This window comes from Geotrypetes seraphini, chromosome 13, assembly GCF_902459505.1.
Source record: "Geotrypetes seraphini chromosome 13, aGeoSer1.1, whole genome shotgun sequence".
NCBI lineage: Eukaryota > Metazoa > Chordata > Amphibia > Gymnophiona > Dermophiidae > Geotrypetes > Geotrypetes seraphini.
The window spans coordinates 46,295,321-46,323,168 of record NC_047096.1 but is presented as its reverse complement, the minus strand read 5'-3'; the positions used below and the strand labels follow the sequence as shown (position 1 = coordinate 46,323,168).

Here is a 27,848-nt window from a genome sequence, read left to right as displayed (position 1 = left end):
AACAACACCTTCCTTCGGGCGGTGTACATACAAGGAGAACAAAACTGCCTGGCGGACAGACTCAGCCGCCTCCTCCAGCCACACGAGTGGTCACTACACTCTCAGACCCTACGAGGAGTGTTCGAACGGTGGGGGACGCCTCAAATAGACCTGTTCGCGTCCCCTCACAATCACAAGCTGCCTCTCTTCTGCTCCAGGATATACTCCCCGGACCGGCTCGAGGCCGACGCCTTCCTCCTCAACTGGGAGGGAAGGTTCTTGTACGCGTTCCCGCCGTTTCCTCTGATACTGCGGACGCTTGTCCACCTGAAAACAGTACAAGCCACCCTGATCCTGATTGCCCCTCGCTGGCCACGCCAGCCGTGGTTTTCCCTGCTACGTCAACTCAGTGTCAGAGATCCACTGCCTCTGCCTCTGTTTCCCTCTCTACTGTCACAGGGTCAGGGTTCACTGTTACATCCCAATCTTCAGTCTCTTCATCTGAATGCTTGGTTTCTCTCCCCCTGACTGCTCTCCCCGTGTCTCAATCAGTCAAGGAGATATTGGAGGCCTCTAGAAAAACCTCGACGAGAACCTGCTACTCCCAAAAGTGGACCAGATTCTCAACCTGGTGCTCCTCCCACAGCCAGGACCCGGTGTCGGTCTCCGTCCCCCTGGTCCTTGACTATCTACTTCAACTATCTCATTCCGGCCTAAAGACCAACTCCATTCGAGTACACCTCAGTGCTATTGCGGCCTTTCATCAGCCCCTGGAAGGGAAAGCCCTCTCGCTCCATCCCTTAGTCACTCGCTTCATGAAGGGTCTGCTAAACGTCCACCCCCCTCTCAAACCTCCCCCGGTGGTTTGGGACCTTAACGTGGTTCTGGCTCAATTAATGAAACCTCCATTTGAGCCACTAGACAAATGCCATCCAAAATTCCTCACTTGGAAGGTAATTTTCTTACTCGCGCTCACGTCCGCACGGCGGGTTAGTGAGCTGCAAGCGCTGGTAGCGGACCCACCCTTCACGGTATTCCATCACGACAAGGTGGTACTCCGCACCCATCCAAAGTTTCTACCTAAAGTAGTGTCTGATTTCCATCTAAATCAGTCCATCATCTTACCCGTGTTTTTCCCCAAGCCCCACTCTCACCCCGGAGAAGTGGCGCTCCACACTCTTGACTGCAAAAGAGCGTTGGCCTTTTACCTCCAACGCACTCAGCCACACCGGAAAGTCCCACAACTGTTTCTGTCCTTCGACCCAAACCGGTTAGGCCACCCAGTTTCCAAACGCACCTTGTCCAACTGGTTGGCCGATTGCATCTCCTTTTGCTACGCTCAGATTGGTCTCGCGCTGCATGGTCGAGTAACGGGACACAAAGTCCGAGCGATGGCAGCCTCCGTAGCCTTCCTCAGGTCCACACCTATTGAGGAAATCTGCAAGGCTGCCACGTGGTCTTCGGTTCATACCGTCACCTCCCACTACTGTCTGGACTCCCTGTCCAGAAGCGATGGCCGGTTCGGCCAATCGGTATTGCGAAATCTATTTGCTTAAATTGCCAACTTCCCTCCATCCCTCTTCAGTAAGCTTGGAGGTCACCCACATGTGAGAATATCATGCCTGCTTGTCCTGGGATAAAGCACAGTTACTTACCGTAACAGGTGTTATCCAGGGACAGCAGGCATATATTCTCACAACCCACCCACCTCCCCGAGGTTGGCTTCTTGGCTAGTTAAGTGAACTGGAGACCACGAGGGGATGCACCCCCTAGTGGAGCAGGAAGGCACGCATGCGTGGAGCAGCAGAGCAAACTTAAATCTTCAATCAAGTTTGCTTGAAAATGCTTCCGCATCGGGGCTCCGTAGATGACTTCACCCACATGTGAGAATATATGCCTGCTGTCCCTGGATAACACCTGTTACGGTAAGTAACTGTGCTTTTTGGCTCAGGCGTTCCAGCTCTTTTTACGGATGCGGGATCTCCTGGTCCTAGACCTCATGGCCTCGTCTCAAAATTCCAAGCTTTCTAGCTTCTTCAGCCGGCACAGGGACGGGGAGTCTGAGGGAGTAGCAGCGTGGCTTCTTTCTCGCCTCTCGTTTCTCCCTTTTTTCAGTGTTTTCCCCTGGCTGATCTTAGCTTGGATTTGCTATCTCGAGCTCGCTTTCAGGGCACAGTATTTGTAGAATCTCTGGCTTGGCGGCGCCATCCTTGAGATGCGGATCTGATGAGTCTTTCGACAGCCGGACTATGAAGTTTACGAGTATGTCCGGATTTACTCACCTAGGGTCCGCTCAATATGGATATTCGTACTACTTTGGTATTACGACCTAGCTTTTGAGTAGTCATGACTGACCTGTTATGCGAAGCAGGTTGTTTCTTCTCTTATCTAGGCGCTACAGACGTCTTAACCTGTGGCTTCTGCTTCCTTTTGGAGGTTTTTCCTTTCTTGAATACTTCTCCATATTTGCACCCTTCCGGAGTTCCTTTTTGGCACAGGGGCATTGCCGGGGGCTTAGCGTTCAATTCTCTTCCGCTTCTAGTGCCGTTCTTAGTTGGTTACAAGAGCCAGGTATATTACTTCTCAGCTTCATGTAGTTCAGTTCCTAAACGGAGTACGGTATATTTGTACACCAATTAGAAAGTCCGGAATGCAATTTTCAGGTGCTTCTTCGCAGTTACCGAAGGCTTCATGTCCTTCTTGTGCCATGGAACACGGGATTTCTTGTAGCCATTGCTTCTGCTCTGCAGTTTTCCGGGTTGCAGGCCTTGTTCAGCGGGGATTCCTATTTCTGATTTCCATAATCTGGGGTATCAGTTCAGACGGTACCACAATTACTTCTCAGGAGGTGTCATCCTTTCTTTTATGACAAGCTCACTTTGCCTTCCTTCTTCCTGGGAGGAGAACTGGGGAGACGTGCTTTTCCTCACTGGCTTTTTTGAAAGTGCGTAGCATTCTCTGCGAGCAAGGTTTCTAATTTCTTCTTGTTGTTGAGATCACCTTTTTTGTATTCTTCAAGGGACGCCTCAAACAGATGGCGGCGTCCAAAGCCTCCATCGCTCGATGGGTCCAGGAGGACATTCTTTATGCTTGCTTGCTGGCAGGGAAGCAGTTGGTGAAAGACATTCATGACCATTCTGCCGGAGCGATGCCTACTTCTTGGGGCTCGGCCCAGGGGTTTTTCCTTGGAGGAGATTTGTCTCGTGTCTACTTGGTCTTACGAGAGTGCATTCTCTCCGCATTTCTGCTTGGATGTGGGGGCGCTTACGGTAAATAAGATTCCAAGCCCCGCCAGCTGAAGAAGTCTCCTGCCCGAGTCGCACTTGCAGCGGCACTTAATTAAATCAGGTGCACTTCAGCCACTAATGCCAGCTCTCCCGCAAATGCTCAGCTAAAACTAAACTGTGCATGCGCGAGAAAGTCAGCATTAGTGACCAAAGCGCACCTGCTGAAAGCTGAAATAAAATGCTGCTGCGGGCGTGACTCAGGCAAGAGACATCCCCCATCAGCCATGAAAGCCAAGGGGGCCCGAGCTGAAGGAGAGGGAGCCCAGGCCTCTCCATGGCTACACCACTGGTTTACACCTTAGAACATGGATACACTGCCATGAACCTTAAATCATGTTTTATTTAAAACCTAAGACTTTATAATGATATCAAATAGTCTATCAATTGCCACAGACTGCTGTTCTCTAACCCTGGGCAGCTCATAGGAAGGAGGAAGCAGTTTGGGATCATTTCCAGGTCTCCGATATGGTAGCATGCTGCACTACTATGCAGGCCTCAGGCTGATCTAACCGACATCATCCTTAAAAGGAAGTAACGGAGAAATATAGACAAATAGAAACAGAGAAATATGACAGCAGATGAAGGCCAAATGTCCCATGCAGTCTGCCCATCAGCAGAGTGGCGTAGCGAGGGTAAGAGGCGCCCAAGGAAGTGGGGCCCCTCCTCGCCCTCTTCTCTGCCCCCCCCCCCACCCGTGTGCACGCGCCCCTTTCCTTCTCCTGTACCTCAAACTTCCCCGGCGCAAGCAGCATCACCAACTTCCTGCCCGCATCGGCTTTCCCTCTGACATCACTTCCTAAAAAAGAGCAGACGCTGGCACAAGCAGCAGATTGATGTTACTGCTCAAGGCAGTGAAAGAGCTAGAGGTACAGTGGAGGGGGGAGTGGCAGTAGGAAGGAGCAGTGGGAAGAGAGGACAGGTGCCAGCGCTCCCACCCCTTACTACGCCACTGTATCTGCAGCATCCACTATCTCCTCCTCTCCCTAAGAGATCCAAAGTGCCTGATCCATGCTTTCTTGAATTCAGTAAACAGTATTTTTCTTCACCACCTCTACTGGTAAACTGGGCCCCACACAATGAGATGGTTTGAGTGTGTGGTGGCCCGCTGAGGACCTTAAAATACTGTGAAGTTATACAGAATGAAGTTTGGTAAATCAGTGAGATAACATCTTACTGAAGCTGGCTGTTATATGAGAATATTCTTCATTCAAATTGATTACAAGTAGTGCCTAGCTTTGCACTACTTTCAATGCATATTCATTGGGGAAATCCTGAAAACCCAACTGAATTCAGCCCTCAAGGAGGGACTTTGGGGACCCCTGGGCTACACCCTTGATGGAAACTCAAAAGAACAGAAAAAAACCTCTTGGGCTACAAAATAGAGAGGAAAAGATGGCAGGGAAGAAACTGAACTAAGGAGAGTTGTAAGTAAAAGGTCACTTTTTTGTTTCCATTTAGCCAGGCGAGGCTGAATTTAATAGAATGATGCTTTATTATTTCATCTTGTATTACTGGCATGTTTTTCAGGGAGATTCTGGTGGGCCTTTGTCAAGCAAGGAAGCAAATGGTCGAATGTACTTGGCGGGTGTGGTCAGCTGGGGAGACGGCTGTGCTAGACGCAACAAACCAGGACTCTACACCAGGGTCACAGCATTGAGGAAGTGGATCACGGACCAGACAGAATTGTAGTCCTGGAAATGCAAGGACAGGATAAATATAGCTGGCTTCTTCTGTTTTGCCAGATTTGAAAAATTTACTCAGTCAAGAGACTTCTTCACAATGAGAGGACAGTTGGAATAGCATTTCTTCCCTTTATTTATGAAACGACGATTTGCGCCACTTATTTCAAAAGTGGCTGAGAAGAGATGCTTGAACTTTCTTGCAGTCTTCAAAATTGCAGCAAGTGTGTTTCTTGAATTCTGTTTAGGTGTCTTTTTACTAAGGCATCCTGAGTTTTTACAGATGCAGAGTCTGGAAAATATCTTGTCAAGTTACTACTTGCTTTCAAAAACTGAATCTTCAGCATGGATATATCTTGATCGATTGTTTTCTTTTATACAAAAGCATTGAGGATGGTCTTCAGTAAATAACCATTGGAATACTTGTATATACTTCTGAATACGAGTATAGTGACTGAAGAGATGATGCCATGTAACCAGGGTAATGTTTTTAAGGTTGTTTTTTTTATTAACGCTTTATTAATATAAAAAAGGTACAACACAGCAAAGTAAGATTGAATACAATGCGAAACACAGCATAACACTTCGCAGCCAGAAAAAGTACATAGCACATCCCCAGAACACCCCAATATACCCACCTCCATGTGCATTCAGGCAACAGAACCAATACCCTCCCCTCCCCCACCCCCACCCAGTTTTGCACCAACGCTCAAACGAATGCCATTGTCTCTCAAATCTACCCCATTTATTTTTTTTTGTGAATCATTTTTATTTGATCTCCATTTATGATGCTTCAGTGCAGTTAACTTATATGTCAGCGTGTCACACTCCGGCAGGGTCTGTGAATGCCAAAATTGTACCACCATCACCCGGTCAACAGTCAAAAGTAATTTGGAAAAAGCCACCTCCCCCCCTCAGTCGTAAAGATGAAGAAAAGTCAATTCCACAGAGGGGTGGGGTGGATTGTTTTTAAACTTTTGAGACATTCTTAAAACAGACAGATCCAGGATAGAGGACCACCATCAGCTGCTAGAAGACCACTTAACTATGCTGCCTTCTCAAAGGATCACATGGATCTGATGTTTTTAAGATTAATATAATGTGGTTTTTTGTAATCAATATAACAAAAACCTTTGGGATTTCTTGGATTTTTAAAAAAAGTAACATTAAAGTTTCTTACACCAAAATTATGGGTTCCTTTTACTAAGCTGTGATAGCATTTTTAGGGTGTGCTAAACCTGCGCCACGTGGCTAGATGCCAGCTCAATGCAAGTGTTAGAGTCTAGCACGTGCGCGCTAAAGCCACTATCGCAGCTTAGTAAAAGGAGCCCTATATCTTTGTAGGGTGTGGGAGTTTTAGTAAGTGCTATGCCCGCTAAAATAGTTGGATACTAAAACTAACAGATGAGGATTATAAAAGAGCAGAGACAAAGCCAAGATTAGAGGCATCTGATATTTTACGTGATTTGTTTGGTAGCATCTTAGCTGAATCTGGTATGAGTTTGAACTGTGGCTGTCGGGAACAATGCAGAAATGTTTGAAAGCTCTGAAGGAAGGTTTAGTACGCTTGCACTGGGCAAAGCACATGTGGTCTCCTAAAGATTTATTCTCACGTTAAACTCCTGTTCTTCTATTTCTATAGGTACACAGCAGTTGTATTCTGTCAGGATTCTCTCCCTATCTGCCCCCACCGTCATTTTCCCATGCTGTTCAGCCTGTGGGGGGCAGGAAGGATTTGTGTTTTTTATTATGATATTACAGATGACTGAGGCTTATTAGACTTTGCAGCGAGGAACAGTTGAGTGGCTAGTTGCCTGCCTATTGTGACAATCCATGACTCACATTACATGGCAGAGTTTGGAATTCAGGCTCCTATGCGTGGACTGACATTTACTATAGGCACACAGATGACAACCCTCAGGAAAGAGTTTGAATTTATTTTTTCTGTGCACAGGCATAAGTCGTCTTGTTCTTTATTCCGGTCCCCCCCTCCAGTACTCCTCTTCATAGAACCACAGAATAGAACAATGCAATATTTAGTAAAACTTGGCTTAAGAACAGAAAAACTAAGCTTTTTCCTTCAGTTCAGTTAGAGTAAACGTTCAGGAATAATTAAAAATACAGCATAAATCTGATTTGTATAGAGGATATAGTATATTGGGGGTTTCCAGCTTCTTGATATTATTGGCTCTAGTGACATGAGGTCTATTTCTATCCCAGCAGCGGCAGAAGTATGATAAGGAAGACAAACTTTGTAATTGAGCGGGACAGATTTAAAAATATGGTTGGTAATGAAAATGAGATGTTTTGATCAGTGTGAGTGACTGACAGTAACACCTGTCAGTTCTCTGCAACCATCCTGAAAGTCTTGTTTATAGGTCTTAAATTTTTGTTTGTTTGTTAACTGATTAGCAATGTTATGCCCACTCTCCACCCTTTTAACACACCCTTTCAAGAAAATTGAAAATTATTTTTTAGCACACGAAGTGTACGCACAAATTGGTCACTTTACCGCAGGACGCCAACACAAATCCCGTGGTAAGCCTTTTTAATGTGTGGTAAATGCATGCCAGTGCTTTCCACTGTTTAGTAAAAAGGACCCTTAAATCAGTCTTGTGAGTGGAGGGATTATTCAAAGAACTATTTTGATGGAGAAACAGCTGGAGTAATGAAAGATAAGACTGCACGATGGAAGTGGTCAGAAATGTAAACGGCCCACAGATTAACAACAAGCACAACGACAAATGTAGTGATGATACAGGAAAACGATGTCAGGTCAAAAGCGTGCCGGGGACAAAGGCGCGCGCAGACAATTGAGCGCAGCGCGGAGGTGCGCGCCGCATAAAATTACAGTTTTTAAGGTTCCGACGGGGGGTGGGGGGTTGTGGGGGGGGGTTGTGGGGCGCATTGTGGGGGCGTTGTGGGGGTTGTGGGGGGTTGTAAGCCCCCCACATTTTACTGAAAACTTCACTTTTTCCCTAAAAACAGGGAAAAAGTTAAGTTTACAGTAAAATGTGGAGGGTTACAACCCCCCAAACCTCCCACAACGCTGGCGCGATCTCTATTAAGTAAACTGGGGGGCTCCCCAACAAACCCCCCTGTCGGAGCCCCTAAAAACTGTAATTTTCTTCGGCGCGCACCTCCATCTTGTGCTCAGTTGTCAGCGCGCACCTTTGTCTTTCGCAGGGTTGTCTATGAACCCAGGAAAACAAGTAAAGGATTAACTGAAAGATGGGAAGAGAGAGAATATAAGCAAGCCGTATAAATATGAGTTCAATAAAAGGTGATTTATAAAGATTATTAAATTGTATATCAAATGTATATAAAGACAGCATAAAAGACATATATTCAACAATAGAAAAATGGATGAGAGAATTTTTAAAAATTTATCATGTTTTAAACTTCATGTTAGCTGACCTTTACTGGTTTGTACATAACAGCTAGAAACAACAAGCAGATCAAAATGAAGAGAAAAGCAGTTTTAAAATGCTGTGTTGCTAGAACTTGCTTTTTATTAATAGGGGTTAGGCCCACAAAGAAACTCCTATAGTATTGCCCCTGACGCAGCTGTCCAGGCAGAAACATGGGCCATTTTGATTCTTCTCAGGGCAGCAGTTTGTCACTGAACATTAAACTGAATTGGGGCTGCTGTGAAAAATATCCTGACGCAGTGGGGAGGATTAAACCCCACGAAATGCAGGCCGCATTGGTTGTTTAATAGCGGCCATGAGAACATGCCTTAAGTTCTGAGACACTATTGGGATGGAAGTGTCCGATGTACTTTACCAAAACAGCTAAAGATAAGTTGAATTTCTTACATTTTGTCTACATAAAGGATATGATTGAACTGTGAATAATAGTAGCAACAGAACTCCTTTACCTGACTTTTTGCACTATTTATTTAGCAGTGAAGTGAAAGCATTGAAGATATTTATTGATAGGATACGAACACGGGTGCAAGATTATGAGAACGGGGAGATATGATTGAAACATATAAGTACATCACGGGACGCATCGAGTCAGAAGATGATATCTTCTGGCTCATGGGACCCTCGACCACCAGAGAGCATCCGCTGAAAATCAGGGGAGGGAAGTTTCATGGCGACTCCAGGAAGTACTTCTTCACCGAAAGAGTAGTGGATCATTGGAACAGACTCCCACTCCAGGTGATAAAGGCCAGCAGCGTGACGGATTTTAAGAGAAAATGGGATACTCACGTGGGATCTTTAAGGGAGTAAATTCAGGGGAGGGGATACTTGGAATGGGCAGACTTGGTGGGCTACAGCCCTTTTCTGCTGCTTTTTTCTATGTTTCTATCATTAATAGAAAGTGAAAGAAATAAAAGATAAAAAGTAAAAAGATAAATAGTGTAAAGAAATAAAGAAAAAAAGTAATTAAGGGGTTTCTCTACCTATAACTGACTTGTGAGCTGGGTGAACTTGTCACTTTTTGTGACCCGTATGGGTTAATGGCTCAAACTCTGAGGCCCTATTCTCTTAAAGATTGGGGAAGTAAAATAACTGAAGGTGATCACTATGTATAAAAATGTACAGATTAATATCTGCTAATTAAATAAACTAGTATAGTAGATTATATTAATGTGATAATTTCAGGCAGAAACATGGCCGTGTTAGGTTCATGTAAAAATCTGCATTTCTCTTCATTTTAATCTGTGCTTGTGTTTACCTGTACTGGTTTGTGCCTTTTACTTCTCATTAGTAATTAGCAGAGCCAATTTAGACCTGATGCATGAAAAGGCAGAGAAGCCAGCTTCCATGATGACATGCCATACTGCCTTATGGCTATAAAAGAGGGTTATGAACACCATGAGCTCTCTCACATACATAGTAACATAGTAGATGACGGCAGATAAAGACCCGAATGGTCCATCCAGTCTGCCCAATCTGATTCAATTTAAATTATTATTTTTATTTTTCTTCTTAGCTATTTCTGGGCGAGAATCCAAAGCTTTACCCGGTACTGTGCTTGGGTTCCAACTGCCAAAATCTCTGTTAAGACTTACTCCAGCCCATCTACACCCTCCCAGCCATTGAAGCCCTCCCCTGCCCATCCTCCTCCAAACGGCCATGCACAGACACAGACCGTACAAGTCTGCCCAGTAACTGGCCTAGTTCAATCTTTAATATTATTTTCTGATTCTAAATCTTCTGTGTTCATCCCACGCTTCTTTGAACTCATTCACAGTTTTTACTCTCCACCACCTCTCTCGGGAGCGCATTCCAGGCATCCACCACCCTCTCTGTAAAGTAGAATTTCCTAACATTGCCCCTGAATCTACCACCCCTCAACCTCAAATTATGTCCTCTGGTTTTACCATTTTCCTTTCTCTGGAAAAGATTTTGTTCTACGTTAATACCCTTTAAGTATTTGAACGTCTGAATCATATCTCCCCTGTCTCTCCTTTCCTCTAGGGTATACATATTCAGGGCTTCCAGTCTCTCCTCATATGTCTTCTGGCGCAAGCCTCCTATCATTTTCGTCGCCCTCCTCTGGACCGCCTCAAGTCTTCTTACGTCTTTCGCCAGATACGGTCTCCAAAACTGAACACAATACTCCAAGTGGGGCCTCACCAATGACCTGTACAGGGGCATCAACACCTTCTTCCTTCTACTGACTACGCCTCTCTTTATACAGCCCAGAATCCTTCTGGCAGCAGCCACTGCCTTGTCACACTGTTTTTTCACCTTTAGATCTTCGGACACTATCACCCCAAGGTCCCTCTCCCCGTCCGTGCATATCAGCTTCTCTCCTCCCAGCATATACGGTTCCTTCCTATTATTAATCCCCAAATGCATTACTCTGCATTTCTTTGCATTGAATTTTAGTTGCCAGGCATTAGACCATTCCTCTAACTTTTGCAGATCCTTTTTCATATTTTCCACTCCCTCTTCGGTGTCTACTCTGTTACAAATCTTGGTATCATCTGCAAAAAGGCACACTTTTCCTTCTAACCCTTCAGCAATGTCACTTACATACATATTGAACAGGATTGGCCCCAGCACCGAACCCTGAGGGACTCCACTAGTCACCTTTCCTTCCTTCGAGCGACTTCCACCCTCTGGCGTCTGTCCGACAGCCAGTTTCTGACCCAGTTCACCACTTTGGGTCCTAACTTCAGCCCTTCAAGTTTGTTCAACAGCCTCTTATGAGGAACTGTATCAAAGGCTTTGCTGAAATCCAAGTAAATTACATCTAGCATATGTCCTCGATCCAGCTCTCTGGTCACCCAATCAAAAAATTCAATCAGGTTCGTTTGGCACGATTTACCTTTTGTAAAGCCATGTTGCCTCGGATCCTGTAACCCATTAGATTCAAGGAAATACACTATCCTTTCTTTCAGCAACACTTCCATTATTTTTCCAACAACTGAAGTGAGGCTCACCGGCCTGTAGTTTCCTGCTTCATCCCTGTGACCACTTTTATGAATAGGGACCACATCCGCTCTCCTCCAATCCTCAGGAATCACTCCCGTCTCCAGAGATTTGTTGAACAAGTCTTTAATAGGACTCGCCAGAACCTCTCTGAGCTCCCTTAGTATCCTGGGATGGATCCCGTCTGGTCCCATCGCTTTGTCCACCTTCAGTTTTTCAAGTTGCTCATAAACACCCTCCTCCGTGAACGGCGCAGAATCTACTCCATTTTCTTGTGTAACTTTGCCAGACAATCTCGGTCCTTCTCCAGGATTTTCTTCTGTGAACACAGAACAGAAGTATTTGTTTAGCACATTTGCTTTCTCCTCATCACTCTCCACATATTTGTTCCCAGCATCTTTCAGCCTAGCAATTCCATTTTTTTATCTTCCTCCTTTCACTAATATATCTGAAAAAATTTTTATCTCCCTTTTTTACATTTTTAGCCATTTGTTCTTCCGCCTGTGCCTTTGCCAAACATGCAACAGTATGTGTTGTAAATAAAGCATAGATAGTGCCTTTTAAACAAAAATGTAATTTCGTATAGAAAGAAGCTATGTTGTGGCAAAAACACCATTAATTTAATCTGCCTATGGAGTATGCGCTAATGGTTTTTAAAATAGTTTTACTGAGTGTAAACCTAATTTAAAATGATTTCTAAGGACTGTTGTCTCGTGCTCAGAATGGAAGAAAATCTCTAGTGGACGACGGCTTCCATGTTGACATATCGGTTTAGGGCAGGGATCTCAAAGTCCCTCCTTGAGGGCCGCAATCCAGTCGGGGTTTCAGGATTTCCCCAATGAATATGTATTGAAAGCAGTGCATGCACATAGATCTCATGCATATTCATTCGGGAAATCCTGAAAACCCGACTGGATTGCGGCCCTCAAGGAGGGATTTTGAGACCCCTGGTTTAGGGGGATCGATGAATTGTACAGTGTGTAAGCTAAAAACCAAGTACCCTATTGTAGGCTAGGTAATAAAACTCATGGTCATGGAGTACTTGGGACCCAAGATAATGTCCCACTGGATGAGTAAACCTTGAATCGGAAGGCTCTCCCTGTTTTCTAATTTTGTTGCAACAGATTTAGTAGTTTACCTGTCCTCAGAAAATATGGGGCATTTATTCTCTCACATTTCACAGTATGAAACTATGAAAAATTAATATCATTTGATTTTACAGTCAGAATGACTTTTTCCCAAGGTTAGACAGAGGGAACTTGAAAGCACTAAAACATCATCACTGGGTTTTTTTGGGGTGGTTTTTTTTTTTTTGCCTTATAAAGTTTCTCCATTTCAGATATGAATGTGGTACTAAAGAATGCTTTTAGCATCTTTTTATTTAAGTTTGTGTTTGGATTTAAGTCCTGTGTGGAGACAGACAGACTGTACAACATGAAAGTAAAGCATGAAAGTTTTTTTGTACCCTGGTCGGATTTTGCTTTCAGTGTCTCTAAAAACATTTTTTTAGTACTCTATAGTACAATATACATCATGAGTGTACTTCACATCATAAGAGCCAGCTCCGTGGGTGCTTGAGCATCCCCAATATTGAACAAACTTCTTGACCTTGGAGGGAGAGCAATTTCCACTGAGTTAAGCACCTCAAATTCTTTTGAAAAGTTGGCTCCTATACTTCAGATGGTTAATATGCTTAAGGGAGAATGTGGAATAAACTACGAGGAACTTTGAGATTAAGGTAGTGACCAGTTTTGTAAATTGCTTTAAAAAAAACAAGACAGGCAGGCAGGCAGGTTTTTAGGATATTGCAGGCTGCTGATAACTGAATATCTTGTTTTGTACTGTTGATATTTTTATGATGTAAATGGATGTTATGTGTTATTTGTAACTTACCTAGGTATCAGGTGAGAAATACATTTTAACACAGAAATTAATACATGCTAATTCCCATTGCCTAATACAGAATAGGATGAGGATTACACAGTTAACACAGAGGTAAATATTGTGGTGCAGAAAATTTTCTATGAAATAATAAATGCCATTTCAATAAGAAAGCTAACAATGCTGCAATGCAGTTAATGCATGCTAAGTGTTATTGTCTCTGTGTTTACTGGATGGGAAAATGCTGGACAGGCCCCCCTACACCAATAGTTAAAGGTTTGCAGTTACTTACACATTAATTTTGGCAATGAATGCATGGTAACTGCAGAATCTTACTGCACTTTAGTAAATCCATCCCTAAAGAGAGACGGCAAATCTTTTTGCGTTGTTACAATAACCTTCTGCTAGACTCCCGATTTGAATTTTTAAGGCAATATAAAACTCATGTAAACTCATGGAAACACTGATCAAACAGAATCTTGACACAATCCTAGACGAAGAAAAACTGCGTGATCCACACCAACACGGATTCACCCAAGGCAGATCCTGCCAATCTAATCTGATTAGCTTTTTTGACTGGGTTACTAGACAACTGGACGCCGGAGAGTCACTGGACGTGGTATATTTGGACTTCAGCAAAGCATTTGATAGCGTCCCTCATCGAAGATTACTGAACAAGCTGAAATCGATAGGATTAGGAGACACTCTAACTACATGGGTTGGGGATTGGCTGAGCGGTAGACTTCAGAAGGTGGTGGTGAACGGTACCCCATCCGAAGCATCGGACGTGATCAGTGGAGTGCCGCAGGGCTCGGTCCTGGGCCCGATTCTATTTAACTTATTCATAAGAGATATGACGCAAGGACTTAGAGGAAGGGTATCACTGTTCGCCGCCGCCGCCAAACTTTGCAACATAGTAGGCAAAAGCTTATTACCTGATAATATGACACACGACCTACTGTTGCTGGAACAATGGTCAACTATTTGGCAGCTAGGCTTCAATGCTAAAAAATGCAAGATAATGCATCTGGGTAAGAGAAACCCGCGTAGAACTTATGTACTAAATGGTGAGACCTTGGTTAGGACCACGGCGGAACGCAACCTAGGGGTGATCATTAGTGAGGACATGAAGGTTGCCAATCAAGTGGAGAAGGCTTCCTCCAGGGCAAGATAAATGATGGGGTGTATCCGCAGAGGTTTCGTCAGCAGGAGACCTGAAGTTATGATGCCGTTGTACAGAGCCATGGTGAGGCCTCACTTGGAGTACTGTGTTCAGTTTTGGAGACCACACTACCGAAAGGACGTGCTGAGGATCGAGTCGGTTCAGCGAACGGCCACCAGGATGGTCTTGGGGCTCAAGGATCTCACATATGAAGAAAGATTAAAAAAATTGCGGCTGTACTCACTTGAGGAAAGAAGAGAACGGGGAGATATGATTGAAACACATCACGGGACACATCGAGTCAGAAGATGATATCTTCTGGCTCATGGGACCCTCGACCACCAGAGGGCATCCGCTGAAAATCAGGGGAGGGAAGTTTCATGGCGACTCCAGGAAGTACTTCTTCACCGAAAGAGTAGTGGATCATTGGAACAGACTCCCACTCCAGGTGATAAAGGCCAGCAGCGTGACGGATTTTAAGAGAAAATGGGATACTCACGTGGGATCTTTAAGGGAGTAAATTCAGGGGAGGGGATACTTGGAATGGGCAGACTTGGTGGGCTATAGCCCTTTTCTGCTGCCCTTTTCTATGTTTCTATATAACGTAGATTGATGCATCAGAGCACAGTGTTGCTTTGACAAGGCAGTAATCATTGTTGCAAAGTCTTTGTACATATGTATATATGAGTAAGAAATGTATTTTTATTCCAGCCTAATGGTAGGCTGGATTGGCATTGCCAATATGTGCCTTAGTAAGGAGGGGGGCTTTTTAACTGTTTGTGAAAAGTGTGTTAAATATATAGACTGTAATTTTTTTCAATAATGTGAGTGCCTTCTAGGTGTGCTTGTTTTGCTTTCTGTTAAAACATAGTAGACAGTGGCATTATGGGAATGGAGGTAGAAACTCTATTGCCAAAAAACCAAAAATTTGTTTAGAGTTTTTTTTTTTCCCTCCTGCTAGTTTTATTACTGTAAGAAATAGCAGAGCTGGAGATAATTTCAGTCTATTCTTTGGTTTTCAACCTGTATAAAGCTGAAACCTCTAAATTGATTCTAATTGTATTTTTATGATTATCTATTTTTAAATGTGATCTGTCTAAAAACTACTAAAGCTGTGATCTCCAATACCACAAGCAAACAAAACATAAAAGGGAGTAGCAAATATCATGGGTGGAGGAAAGGACCTCAAGAGCTCAGTGAAACAGAACTGCAAAGCCAAATGGCATTCAAGTACTGAAACTAATTGGGGAAAAAAAAATCAGATGTAGATGCACAATTGAAAACTAACAATTATTTTTAGCTATAAATAGTATTACTCCTACTATTTATCATTTCTATGGCGCTATACATTCGCTATGTATATTTTTCCTACTCATTAACCCCTGGAGGCATACCACCTGCCCTGCTTCTGGAAATGTGGCTCTGTATTTCACAATCTTGGGAATACTTGGGAGCACAGTTGCCATATGGCTCAACAGCACCGAGAGGTCACATAAAAAATGACTCAAATTCACCAAATACCCAAAAGTATATATGATTTGAATACAAAATCTAATTAATCTTCCCAGATAATGTATATCATTTTACTATTTTGTTCAAAATAAACTATTCATAAGTTATCTAAATGACCATATGTAAAATCCAACTTTAACGTGGTTTAGTAAAAGCCATTGTAAATGCTTTACCAATAAATTTCAGAGGTTTCCACCGTGGGCCGCTGTGGTAAATGCTCCAGTGCTCATAGAATTCCTATGAGCGTCTGAGCATTTACCTCACTGGCCTGCAGTGGAAACCTCTTAACGCGGTTTACTAAAAATTTCTGCTTTCTGCAAAATCCAAAGAGCACTAAACAATTTTTCAGGCAAGAGGAAAAGTTGAACAGAAAATGGGTCCTATAAATATACAATCAAACAACTATTGGTGCATTCTGTGGATCCTAAAATATTTTCATCTTATGCTTAAGAACCTCCTTATTTAAAAGTACCTAAATTTCATACTCAGATGCCCATTGCCCAAGGTACATTAGATAGATTGTGAGCCCGCCAGGACAGACAGCGAAAAATGCTTGAGTACCTGAATAAATTAATGTAAACTGTTCTGAGCTCTCCTGGGAGAGCGGTATAGAAAATTGAATAAATAAATAAAAAATAAATACCAAGGGGGAAATTATCAAGGTTACTGCAAGCTACTTAACCCCTTTGGTAAAAGAATAATGCTGCTGGCTGGGAGTATCGGGCTGCCAAGCTGGGGCCTGATGCTCCCGGGCCTTTCCTGAATAGCAGTGGCCAGAACCCCTTGCCTCAACCTCAAGGGTCCTGCTTGTGGCCAGCCTACCCCATCTGCAAGTGTCGCCTTCTACAATGAAGCCCCAATTGCTCCTGCATTGCCAGCACCTTCTTTCAAAATGGCATTGCTGACCCCGAATAGTAGTCTTGCAGTTCAGAGCAGTCATTTAAGACATTCAAAGTCTGCCTTAAAATACACTTCTTCAAACAGACTTTTGGCAATAGGATGCCAGACTGATTCTATGACCTGATGTCAGGGTTGCGGATCAGGATTCATGTTTACCTTTTCTAGTTTTAAAATTGATGATCTTGTTTGTTTTTTATTTTAGTTATATTGGACAGACCACCTTGACCTGGTCCATCAGATTAGGCAGTATATCAGATATATAATAAATAATAAACCATTGTTTATTGAATTTAATATGCCACCTTTTTTAAAGGCTACATCAAAGTGGATTGCAATAAAACAAATCAAAAAAGGAGAACATCAGTAATGACAGGAAAGAGACAACAATCCATTCCAAAGAGTACAGAAAATCACCCACAATTTCTAAAGATAAATAAAATAAAATCATGAGCCCCGGTGGTAGTAAAGAGGATGGGACTTAATCGTCCATTGCTTTTGAAAGATGGTACAGCAAGTGACTTGCTCAGAGTCGCAAGGAGCTGCAGTGGGAACTGCACCCATTTACCCAGGTTCTCAGGCGCTGCACTAACCACTAGGCTACGACTAGGGCTTGCTACTACCATTTTGGAAGATGGTGTGAGCTGCTTCTGCACTACGAAACACCAAGGATGTGAATTAAGCTAGGCATGGGAGCCTACAGGAGGAGGAAGGGGGAGGACTGGCGATGGAGTTCTTCTTTGAGCAGATCTATGGTTGGGGATGGGAACACATGGGTGAAGGGTTCACCACTAGGGGGACCCTTCTGGTTGGGGCATCATAAGTGGGGGGCCCTTGATTTGGGGGAGAGCCCAAGAAGAGCAAAAGGGGGGTGCTTTCCTGCCATTGTTATAGAGGAATGCTGGACCCTTTGAGAGAGTCTGGAAGAACTGGACTGTGGTTTGGCTGCCTAAAGCTCATGAGCAGTAAAATAATTCCAGCCACGGTATAGTGTAATATAATAATGAGGTGTTTGCATCTCATTACTATTTTATTTATTTTACAAATGTATAAATTGTATTTATTTTACAAATGTATTTTACAAATGTATTTTACAAATTTATTTTACAAATGTATAAATTGTGTTAAGGAATTGCAGCAAGTGTTACTGCATTTTAACATGCTTCAAGGGGCAAATAACAAGGGTTAGTGCCCTAATGGAGCTTGATAACTACATAAATAAAAAAAGAAGCTTACTCCTATTCGGCTCCTTAGCTGGCGCCCTTATCCCACTTCTTACTGGTCTATTTACCTTTCTGTTATAATTTCTGTTATTCTAGCAGCTTCAGATCAGTCCCTGTGGTTTCTGCTAATTTTCATCATGAAGCCACCTCCTTGGTTCCTTCTTCTCTTACTCTGTTCATTTCTCAATACTACTCACTGCACGAAACCTCTCTCCCCCAATATATTTGACTCCACTAGTGTTAGTGAGATCTGCCCTGGCCTCAGAATCCCAGTGCTGGTGCACACCAGAAATTACCCTTTAAAAAAAAAAACAAACCCTCGAGGTGTTAACTATGCTTCTTTAAAGCCTGTACCTACTGCCAACTTGCCCAGTCTTGTCTCGGACTCTCTCACTCCAGTCCCGACACTATATTTCAAATATCAGATCAGCATGCAACAAGAATCAAATATCAAATGATTTACTAGGTTTAAAGTTTATTTGTAGTTTGATATACCGACCATCACAAGTATCTGGTCGGTTTACAGTAATAGAAATTAAAAAGATATTTAAAATGTTGTTGTTTTTTTTTTTCCCAAATTTTCTTTTTATTAAGAAAAGAAGTATACAAAGAAGTAAACCACAATCCGAATACAAAGAACCAGGAACAAAGTAAAACACCAGACTAGAGGGTCTACCGCGTGGTTTCTGCGCGGAGACAAAAGATACTCAGCAAAAGCCAAGAAGAACCCACCCCCCCAAAACCCCCCCCCACCCCCCCCCCCACACCCCCCAAGCACTCCAGTGTCAGAAATTCAGAAGGGCACTTCGGGCACCCGGAGACAAATTGTCCCAGACCGGAGCCCAAACCGCTCGGAATTTCCTCCATTGACCAGGGCCACTCTTTTTAGTATCCAAATATTCATACTTCAGCAAAGTAAACAGTTCATTTTTCCACATTGTGAGGGTAGGCACCTCGGCCTGCCTCCATAACAAGAGGATACATTTACGAGATAACAAAAAAGCCTTCTTCAGCAACAGGGAATTACCCCTAGAAAGTCCCAAAGAGGCAAAGTGATAAAAAAGGAAAACCTTCGCTCCAAGGGGAAGTCGTTTCTTTAAGATCGTCTGTAGATGAAGGCCAACAAAAGACCAGAAGGTTTGTATTCTGTCACAGGACCAAAACATATGCAACAAACCAGCAGGGGCAGCACGGCATTTAGGGCATTCAGCATGAGTTGCAATACCAGTCACCAAGGCCTTATATGGGGAAATGTAAAGTCTCAACAAGAATTTGTAGTGCTGTTCTTGCAGTACCACCAAGCGAGTCAATCTCGGAAGATGTCGCATGAGGAGACGCAAATCCTCACCAGTGATCTGCTCAGTAGAGGCAAGGTCCAGATTCCAAACATCAGCCACCGTATCATAATTCCAAGGTGCCGAAAAACTGCCCAAGCTGATCTGATGAAAGGAGAGACTCATACTGGTCGAACGGGACAGGGTCAAAGTCTCCCAAACCAGTTCCGCCCTATCTTCCTGCAAAGTAGAACGGTCCAGGGAGTGCAGTTAGTGACTGACTTGACCATAAGAAAGCCAATCCCGAGCCTGTACTACACCCCGAGCCTGAAGAGCAGGGAAGGAAACCGGAAGGCCCTGTGTCGTCACCACATCCCGCACATAACAAAGGCCATTGGTCGACCAAGTCTTCAAATAAGTTTTAGAGTCATCCGGATCCAAGTCCCGATTTCCCCACAAGGGTAAAAGCACTGTAAAAGTAAAAGGCACCTGCATCCGTTTGCATAACCATTGCCAACATTGGCGCATAGATTTCAACAAAGGATGAGAACGAGTTGGAAAAATCCGATGGGGTCATTTCGCATGAAGATAATACAACAAATGTGTAGGCGCCATCAGTTGCTGTTCCAGGGACACAGGAGTATAATAGGCAGTATTCTTGATCCAGTCGACCAGATGACGAAGGAGACAGGCAACATTGTATTTCCGCAGGTCCGGCAATGCCAAACCGCCTCTCCCCAGTGGCAAGGAAAGTTGTGCTAAAGTCAATCTGGGCTTCTTATTATTCCAAAGAAATTTACGTAACACTTTATGATACAGACCAATGTCCTTATTGGTAATATACATAGGAAAAGTTTGCATCACATAAATCCATTTCGGAAACAGAACCATTTTAAACAATGCTATCCTCCCCCGCAAAGTTAAAGGAAAATTGGTCCAGAGAGCCAATAAATCCCGGGTTTTGTGCAATAATACCTTGAAATTTTCCCCATAATGCCCTTTTGAGATCACCAGTAATATAGATCCCCAAATATTTAAGTCTGTGCGCCACCTTTCGTAATGGAAAAGGGGATGTCCAATCCGCATAAGCATACCCACTAAAGGGCAAGGCCTCTTGACTTGTCCAAGTTCAATTCAAAACCAGAAACCACCCCATGGCACTGTACTAATCGTAAAACCCTTTGAAAAGAACGGCGGGGCTGAGTCAAGAGCAACAAAATGTCATCTGCAAAAGCCAGGCACTGCACTTCATCCTGTCCCACCGGAAGGCCCAAAATAGAGCCGTCCGTCCGAATGCGATACAACAAGGGCTCCAGGGATAAAATAAAAAGTAGAGGAGAGAGCGGACACCCCTGACGGGTGCCCCGCTCCACCTGGAACCCAGCAGAGACAGCACCATTGACCAGCACCGCTGCACTAGGATTAACATAGAGAATCCGCACCATGTCCAGAAATAGACCCCCCCAGCCCAAAGTTACCCAAGGCCAAAAACAAGTAGTCCCAATCGACACAATCAAAAGCTTTCCGGGCATCTAAACTAATCAAGAGGGCCGGGATAGAAGAAGTCACACAATGTCAGATATCTTTACGCAGCCATAACTTTACGCACGTTCCACACCGCCTGCCGCCCCTGAACGAAACCGACCTGATCCGGATGCACAACCTCAGGCAAGAGGGAAGACAAACGCATAGCTAAGATTTTTGCAAACAATTTAAGCTCATAGTTAATTAAGGAAATAGGACGATAAGAATCCACCGACGCAAGATTCATAGCCGGTTTGGGGATCAACACCACATGGGCACGATTGGCATGGGCCGGAAAATGCCCATCCAACAGTACCTGAGCAAAGTAAGCCTCCAAATGCGGAACCACATGGTCCTGCAAAATCTTATACAACTCGGAAGAGAGACCATCAGGCCCCGGGGCCTTAGACAAAGGCGAACTCTTAATCACCTGGCCAATCTCCAAGGCAGTGATGGTTCATACAAAAACTGCGTGGAGTCCTCCGAGAACCGTGGCAGATGGAGAGCCCGAAAATAAGAATGTAAAGTTTCCGGGACGGACTGGCGTTTAGCATAAAAGTCCCGAAAGTGGTCATAAAAAATCTCCGTCAAGTGGTCACGGTCAGTGACAAACACCCCCCCCCATGAAGAAGACCTTTACAGAAATGAGGACCCTGCCAAGGATGAACCAAGCGAGCCAACAGTCTACCAGACCTATTACCATATTTATAAAACCGATAACGGCACGAATGAAGGGACCGTTGACTGTGTTCATGAATCTTAACCTGCAAGGCCACCCGAGCCACCAAAAAGAGAATCATTGGTCCCCCGGAGAGCCGGAAGCAATCCACCGATGTTTACAGGCCTCCATCTTCCGGTGTAAATATAAAAGATCACGCGATTGAGCCTTGCGCTGTGCGGCCACATACGCTATGGTTTCGCCACGAAGAAACCGCTTTCGCGGTCTCCCACAGCAAAAACCGGGTTGGAGGCCGAAGAAGCATTGTCCAATAAAAATTGCTGCCAACATTGTACTATATGTTTCCGAAAATGTTTATCCCAATACAAATAGCGAGGAAAGCGCCACGGACCAGGCGTACCACCGAATTGCAGACCCCTAACCTCCACCCAAATTAACGCATGATCAGAGAGAGTAGGAACATCAAGTTCCGCTCTAGTCACCCGTGATAAAAAAGAAGAAACAACCAAGATATAATCTATTCTGGACATGGTGGGATGAGCACGTGCCACATGTGTAAAATCCTTATCTAAAGGATGATATAAACGCCACACATCAACAAGATCCAAAACCCTACAAAATTGAACAAACCCTCTGGCCGATCTGAAATCCACAGGAGAGGCTCCTCCCAATCTATCCATATCTGGATCCAGGGACTGCCATTAAAATCCCCCCATAATGCATCAAGGGGACATCCGGAAAGATGGCGCACAGACACACAAGCTGCTGAAAGAAATCCAAATTAAACACATTCGGGGCATAGACATTGGCTAATATCAGCTCCTGACCCTGAATGTCCAGATGAAGAAATAAATATCTCCCCCCAGGATCCTTAACCACTCTACGCACCGTATAGGGAAAATGTTTACTAAGTAGAATGGCCACCCCCGCACTATGGGTAGTACCCGTAGAATAATAAACCTCCTTAACCCATCCCCTACCCAGTTTCTCATGTTCAGCATCAGACAGGTGTGTCTCCTGGAGACAGGCCACATGCATCCCCTTCTGCCTAAGAGTTTGCAGTATCTTAGACCTTTTTACCGGTGAGTTTATACCCGCCACATTCCAGGAGCACACTTTCAAAGTGGAATCACCCATAGTCAGAGCAAAAGAAAACAACCACCAGACTCCCAAAACTAAAGAGAGGGGTCAAACGCCCAGCCCACATAAGACCCCCCAGATCCACCACCAGAGAAACAGATCCCCTTGGCCCAACACAGTAAAAAACCCCTGACACTGGAGTGCAATACCCTCCCAAGCCCAACCCCACCCCCCCGAGGGAAACTCCCCCTGTCCATCCCCCAACTCCCCCATGTACCCCCCAAATCCACTTCACTCATGACGTCCTAATCCTCGCCCCTGCTAAACAAAACCAAATATGGGAAACCCACAGACCCAAACAATCCCCACACACCAAACCCCACTGCCATACATACATGGGAACCCACAACAATAACCACCCCAAAAGCACATCACTCAGCCCCCCAAACAGAGCAACCAACAAACCCAACAGACCATTAAGCCTAGTACAAACCCTTACAGGGTCCCATTAGCCACTACCGCTACATCCGGCTGCCCCCTGCGCACAGCCGGAGGGACCACCTCAATACCCAAAGTGGTGACAAAAGGCAGGGCGGTGGCTGGAGAATCAAAAAGTCTGTGCACGTCCATCCTTCTGAATCCTCAATTTGGGCCGATAGAGCAGGGCGAACTTCACTTTATTGCAAACAAAGCCGAGCAAATAGGTGTAAATTCCCGGCGTCGTGCCGCCACTGCAGTAGAATAGTCCCTGAAAACAAAGGATAGTTTTTATTTTCGTGGCGCAGGACCCTTGCCAGCTCGAAGGGCTTGTAAGATAGCAGTCTTATGAGCAAAGTTCAAGATCTTGAATATAACCACACGAGGCCTGGAACCCTCTGGTCCCCCTAGGCCCAGGCGATGCGCCCTCTCCACCGGAACTTTCCCAAGCGGGCATCCAAAGCTAGTGATTGTGGGATCCAACTCTCCAAGAAGCCAGGCAATCCACATCAAGGATATGCTCCGGGAGCCGACGAGATGCGATTACTCCGGCGAGCCCGATTTTCCAGGTCATCCACCTTCCTGAGTTAGGGCTGCCCAGCTCCTTGGCCCATCCGGGAAGATCCCAGCTCCACCCGGTCCTCCAAAGTACTCACCCAATGCGGAACTTCATCCAGCTCCAGCCCCCAAGCTATCCAGCCGTTCGTGAGCAGCAGTGATTTTTGTCCCAGGAAAATGCTGCAGTTTTTTATCAATTGCCGCTTCCACCGCTGCTGTGACCTCGCCACGAGGTCAGAAGTCAGCGCGGACCATGCTGTCGGGCTAGAGGGAGCCGCGTTCCGACGCCATCTTGGGCTCCTGAAGTCGGGCCCCCGATCACGCGCGGGACGGGACGGTTTTCGAGGCCATAAGCGCTATAAAAATCGTGCCGCACAGACGTCCCCCGACGAACGAAGCACCCGGTACCTCCGGAGCACTCGGATCCCGATTGCAAGTGGGGAAAAAGGACGGCAGGGCTCGCGAGGACGGGAGCAGTGCTTTTCAGCGACCACTCATCCCCCTGACGTCACCGGAAGTTTTTCTTAAAATGTTTAAAATTGCATAAAAAAAATAGGGAAAGTTAAGGACAAGACAAGGACATAATTGGGGATTTTTGATCCTGGATTCTTGTGCATTACAGAATCATGGATTACAAAAGATGATTTATTTACACAAAACGAACTCTGTTCCCATGGTTATCCAGGCCTCTTCTATCCCAGAAATTGCCAGAAAGGAAGAGGCTTGGTCTTTTTCTACAAATCATTCTTTGACATTCAGCTCCTCGAAAAGGGTAGCGATACATCATAAGAACATAAGGATTGCCACTGCTGGGTCCATCGTGCCTAGCAGTCCGCTCCTGCAGCGGCCTCCAGATCAAAGACCAGAGCCCTAACTAAGATCAGCCCTATGTGTGTATGTTCCAGTTCAGCAGGAACTTGTCCAACCTTGTCTTGAATTCCTGGAGGGTGTTTTCCCCTATAACGACCTCCGAAAGAGCGTTCCAGTTTTCTACCACTCTGGGTGAAGAACTTCCTTACATTTGTACGGAATTTATCCCCTTTTAACTTTAGAGAGTGCCCTCTCGTTCTTCCTACCTTGGAGAGGGTGAACAACCTGTCTTTATCTACTAAGTATCTTGAATGTTTCTATCATGTCCCCTCTCAGTCTCCTCTTGAGAATATATGCTAGATACAGTCAACATTGAGCTCCATTATCACCACTTGGATATTTTATAACTATATTGTCCACTAATCCCTTGGAATAAATTCTCCAAACTCGTTTTTGAGACCATAACAAGCGCTTTCCTAAAATTTCAAAGATTATTGGTGATATTAATCTCCACCTAGACAATAACACTAGCAAGGATGCGATTGAATTCAACAACTTTCTCACCTCTCTGGGCTGTCCCTCTTCTAAGTCCTCTCCAACCCATGAAAAGGGGCACACTCTAGACATCATCAGTTTCCTTGACCTTACTGATTACAAAACTTTAGCCGAAGGTGTTCATTGGGAACATGTCCCTTGGTCTGACCACTTTTTAGGTACCTTTTGTCTTCCCATTTTCATGTTTCACCTTGGGGATCAACCCCGTGCCTACAAAATATATTACCTTCTGCAAAAAAATTGCGAGGTGAACAGTTCTGGACCCAATTTCTTAACCAATTTTTCTTCTGTTCTAAAGCCTGATGCCCCAGAAACCAACTGGGTAAACCTCTCTGAGACTACCTACTGCTCTCTTGCTCCTCTGTCTACTAAAACTGTCTCCTACTCCCTTAAGGCTCCCTGGTATCTTCTGTACCACAGAGAACTGAAGCAGAAATGCCGAGTACTTGAGCGTAAATGGAAAAAAAATCTAAATCCCTGTGGATAGACAGTCTTGGAGGAACAGTATTAAGTTCTATAATACAGTACTAAAAAAAAAAAAAACAAGGAAGAATTTCTACGGTGATAAAATCACCAGATCCAATAACCAAAGCAGCACATTGTTTAACATCTGGCGCTCCTTAACCTCTAAAAACGACTCCTCTATACTACCCTCCTCTCCAGCAGCGGACGATGTAGCATAAGTTTTCAATGAAACTCTAAGAACTATAAGAAGCTCTTTTTCATCAGCAGTCATAGAAACATAGAAACATGACGGCAGAAAAGGGCTATAGCCCATCAAGTCTGCCCACTCTACTGACCCATCCTCTTCAGTCTATACCTAGTGACCAATTCTTCAGATCGACCCTCATAGGGATCCCACATAGGCATCCCATTTATTCTTAAAGTCCAACATGCTGCTGGCCTCGATCACCTGCACCGGAAGCTTATTCCAACGGTCAACCACTCTTTCTGTGATGAAATACTTCCTGATGTCGCCATGAAATTTCCCGCCCCTGAGTTTGAGCGGATGCCCTCTTGTGGCCGAGGGTCCTTTGAGAAAGAAGATATCATCTTCCACCTCGATACGTCCTGGGATGTATTTAAATGTCTCAATCAAGTCTCCCCTCTCCCTATGTTCCTCTAGAGTGTAGAGCTGAAATTTGTTTAGTCTCTCTTCGTACGAGAGACCCTTGAGCCCCGAGATCATCCTGGTGGCCATCCGCTGAACCGATTCGATTCTGAGCACATCTTTACGGTAATGTGGCCTCCAGAATTGTACACAGTATTCCAGATGAGGTCTCACCATGGTTTTGTACAATGGCATTATGACTTCAGGCTTCCTGCTGACAAAACTTCTATTGATACATTCCATCATCTGCCTTGCCTTAGATGAGGTCTTCTCTCATTGATTGGCAGTTTTCATGTCTGCACTGATGATTACTTCTAAATCTCGTTCTGCCGAAGTCCTAGTTAAAGTTTCTCCATTCAAGGTGTAAGTTCTGCAAGGATTACCGCTACCGAGGTGCATAACCTTACATTTCTTAGCGTTGAAACCCAGCTGCCAGGTCGACGACCATCTTTCCAATGTAAGCAGGTCCTGTGCCATACTATCCTGCAAATTGCATTCACTTACTATGTTACATAGTTTGGTGTCGTCAGCGAATAATGTTATTTTACCCTGAAGCCCCTGAGTCAGATCCCCTATGAATATGTTGAAAAGGAGTGGACCCAGGACTCCGCTGGTCACCTCCAATGTTTTAGAGAGGGTACCATTAACCACCACCCTTTGAAGTCTTCCACTTAGCCAATCATGGACCCATGCAGTTAGTGTCTCTCCTAACCCCATCGATTTCATCTTGCTCAGTAGCCTACGTACAATTCTCTGGTGCCCAGCGACACTAACCCCATCCCAGTAGATAGATCCTAGATGGTCTTTGAGCATGTATCCGAAGCCCAGGTTTCTAAATTGTGCCACAAATTAAGATCTTGCAAATGTGCCCTGGACCTGTTTCCTTCTTACCTATATGAGAAAATTCCCACGCAGGCTATTTCATCTCTCACCAGACTTATAAACTCTGCCTTACTATCAGGCCTATTTTCTGTAGAAATAGGACACATTGCCCTGACCCCATTACTGAAAAAAGCCAATCTAGACCCATCTTCACCACCTAGCTACCGTCCTGTAGTGACTATTCCTCTCCTGACCAAAATGCTAGAGGCTATCATATCTACTCAACTCTCATCTTATTTAGAGAGATTCTCCATTCTCTTACCTTGCCATTATGGCTTCAGACCCAATTTCAGCACCGAATCCCAAAGGTTTAACAACTACACTCTTGTAATAAGTTTGCAATCCTATTACAATTCAATCTATCTGCGGCCTTTGATGTTGTCCATCATGATATTCTAATTTACCAACTTTCTGAGATAGGCATTGATTCCACAGTCTTAGACTGTTTCTCGAAATTCTTATGATCCTGCTCTTACACTGTTAATGTGGATGGCACCATGTAATCTCCTTGGAAACCGTTATGTGGAGTCCCGCAGGGATCACCTCTGTCCCCTATTCTTTTCAACATCTATATGTCTACTTTGAAACTCTTCCATCTATCTCCCTTTGAAACATTATATATATATGCAGATGACATCCTTGTCCTTCTTGAGATAGATTCGCACCTTACTAACCTCACTGAGAATATAATAGCATGCATAACGAATCTCCAATCCTGGGCTCTCACTGTACAAATGAAGCTGAATGAGTCCAAAACAAAACTATTTTGGCTTGGCCCAAAATTAGATCAACTACCCATGCTCATTTCATTACCTTCTGGTCCCACACTGCAGATTGAATTCTCAAGCAAAGTTTTAGGCATCTTTATTGACTCTACACTTTCATT

The 27,848-nt window shown here is 44.4% G+C and overlaps 1 protein-coding gene across 2 annotated transcripts in view; it reads left to right on the top strand.

Moving 5' to 3' along the window:
• Window positions 1–27,848, top strand: part of ST14 (suppression of tumorigenicity 14) — a 176,011-nt gene that overhangs the window by 137,474 nt on the left and 10,689 nt on the right. The window contains exon 19 of one of the 2 annotated variants that reach the window (XM_033919387.1): window positions 4,794–5,373. The exons of the other annotated variant lie outside the window; for it this stretch is intronic. Coding sequence (XP_033775278.1) covers window positions 4,794–4,955 — 162 coding nt within the window. The 3' untranslated portion in view covers window positions 4,956–5,373. Of the gene's footprint in view, window positions 1–4,793; window positions 5,374–27,848 lie in introns of those variants that run through there. 2 annotated transcript variants of the gene reach the window in all.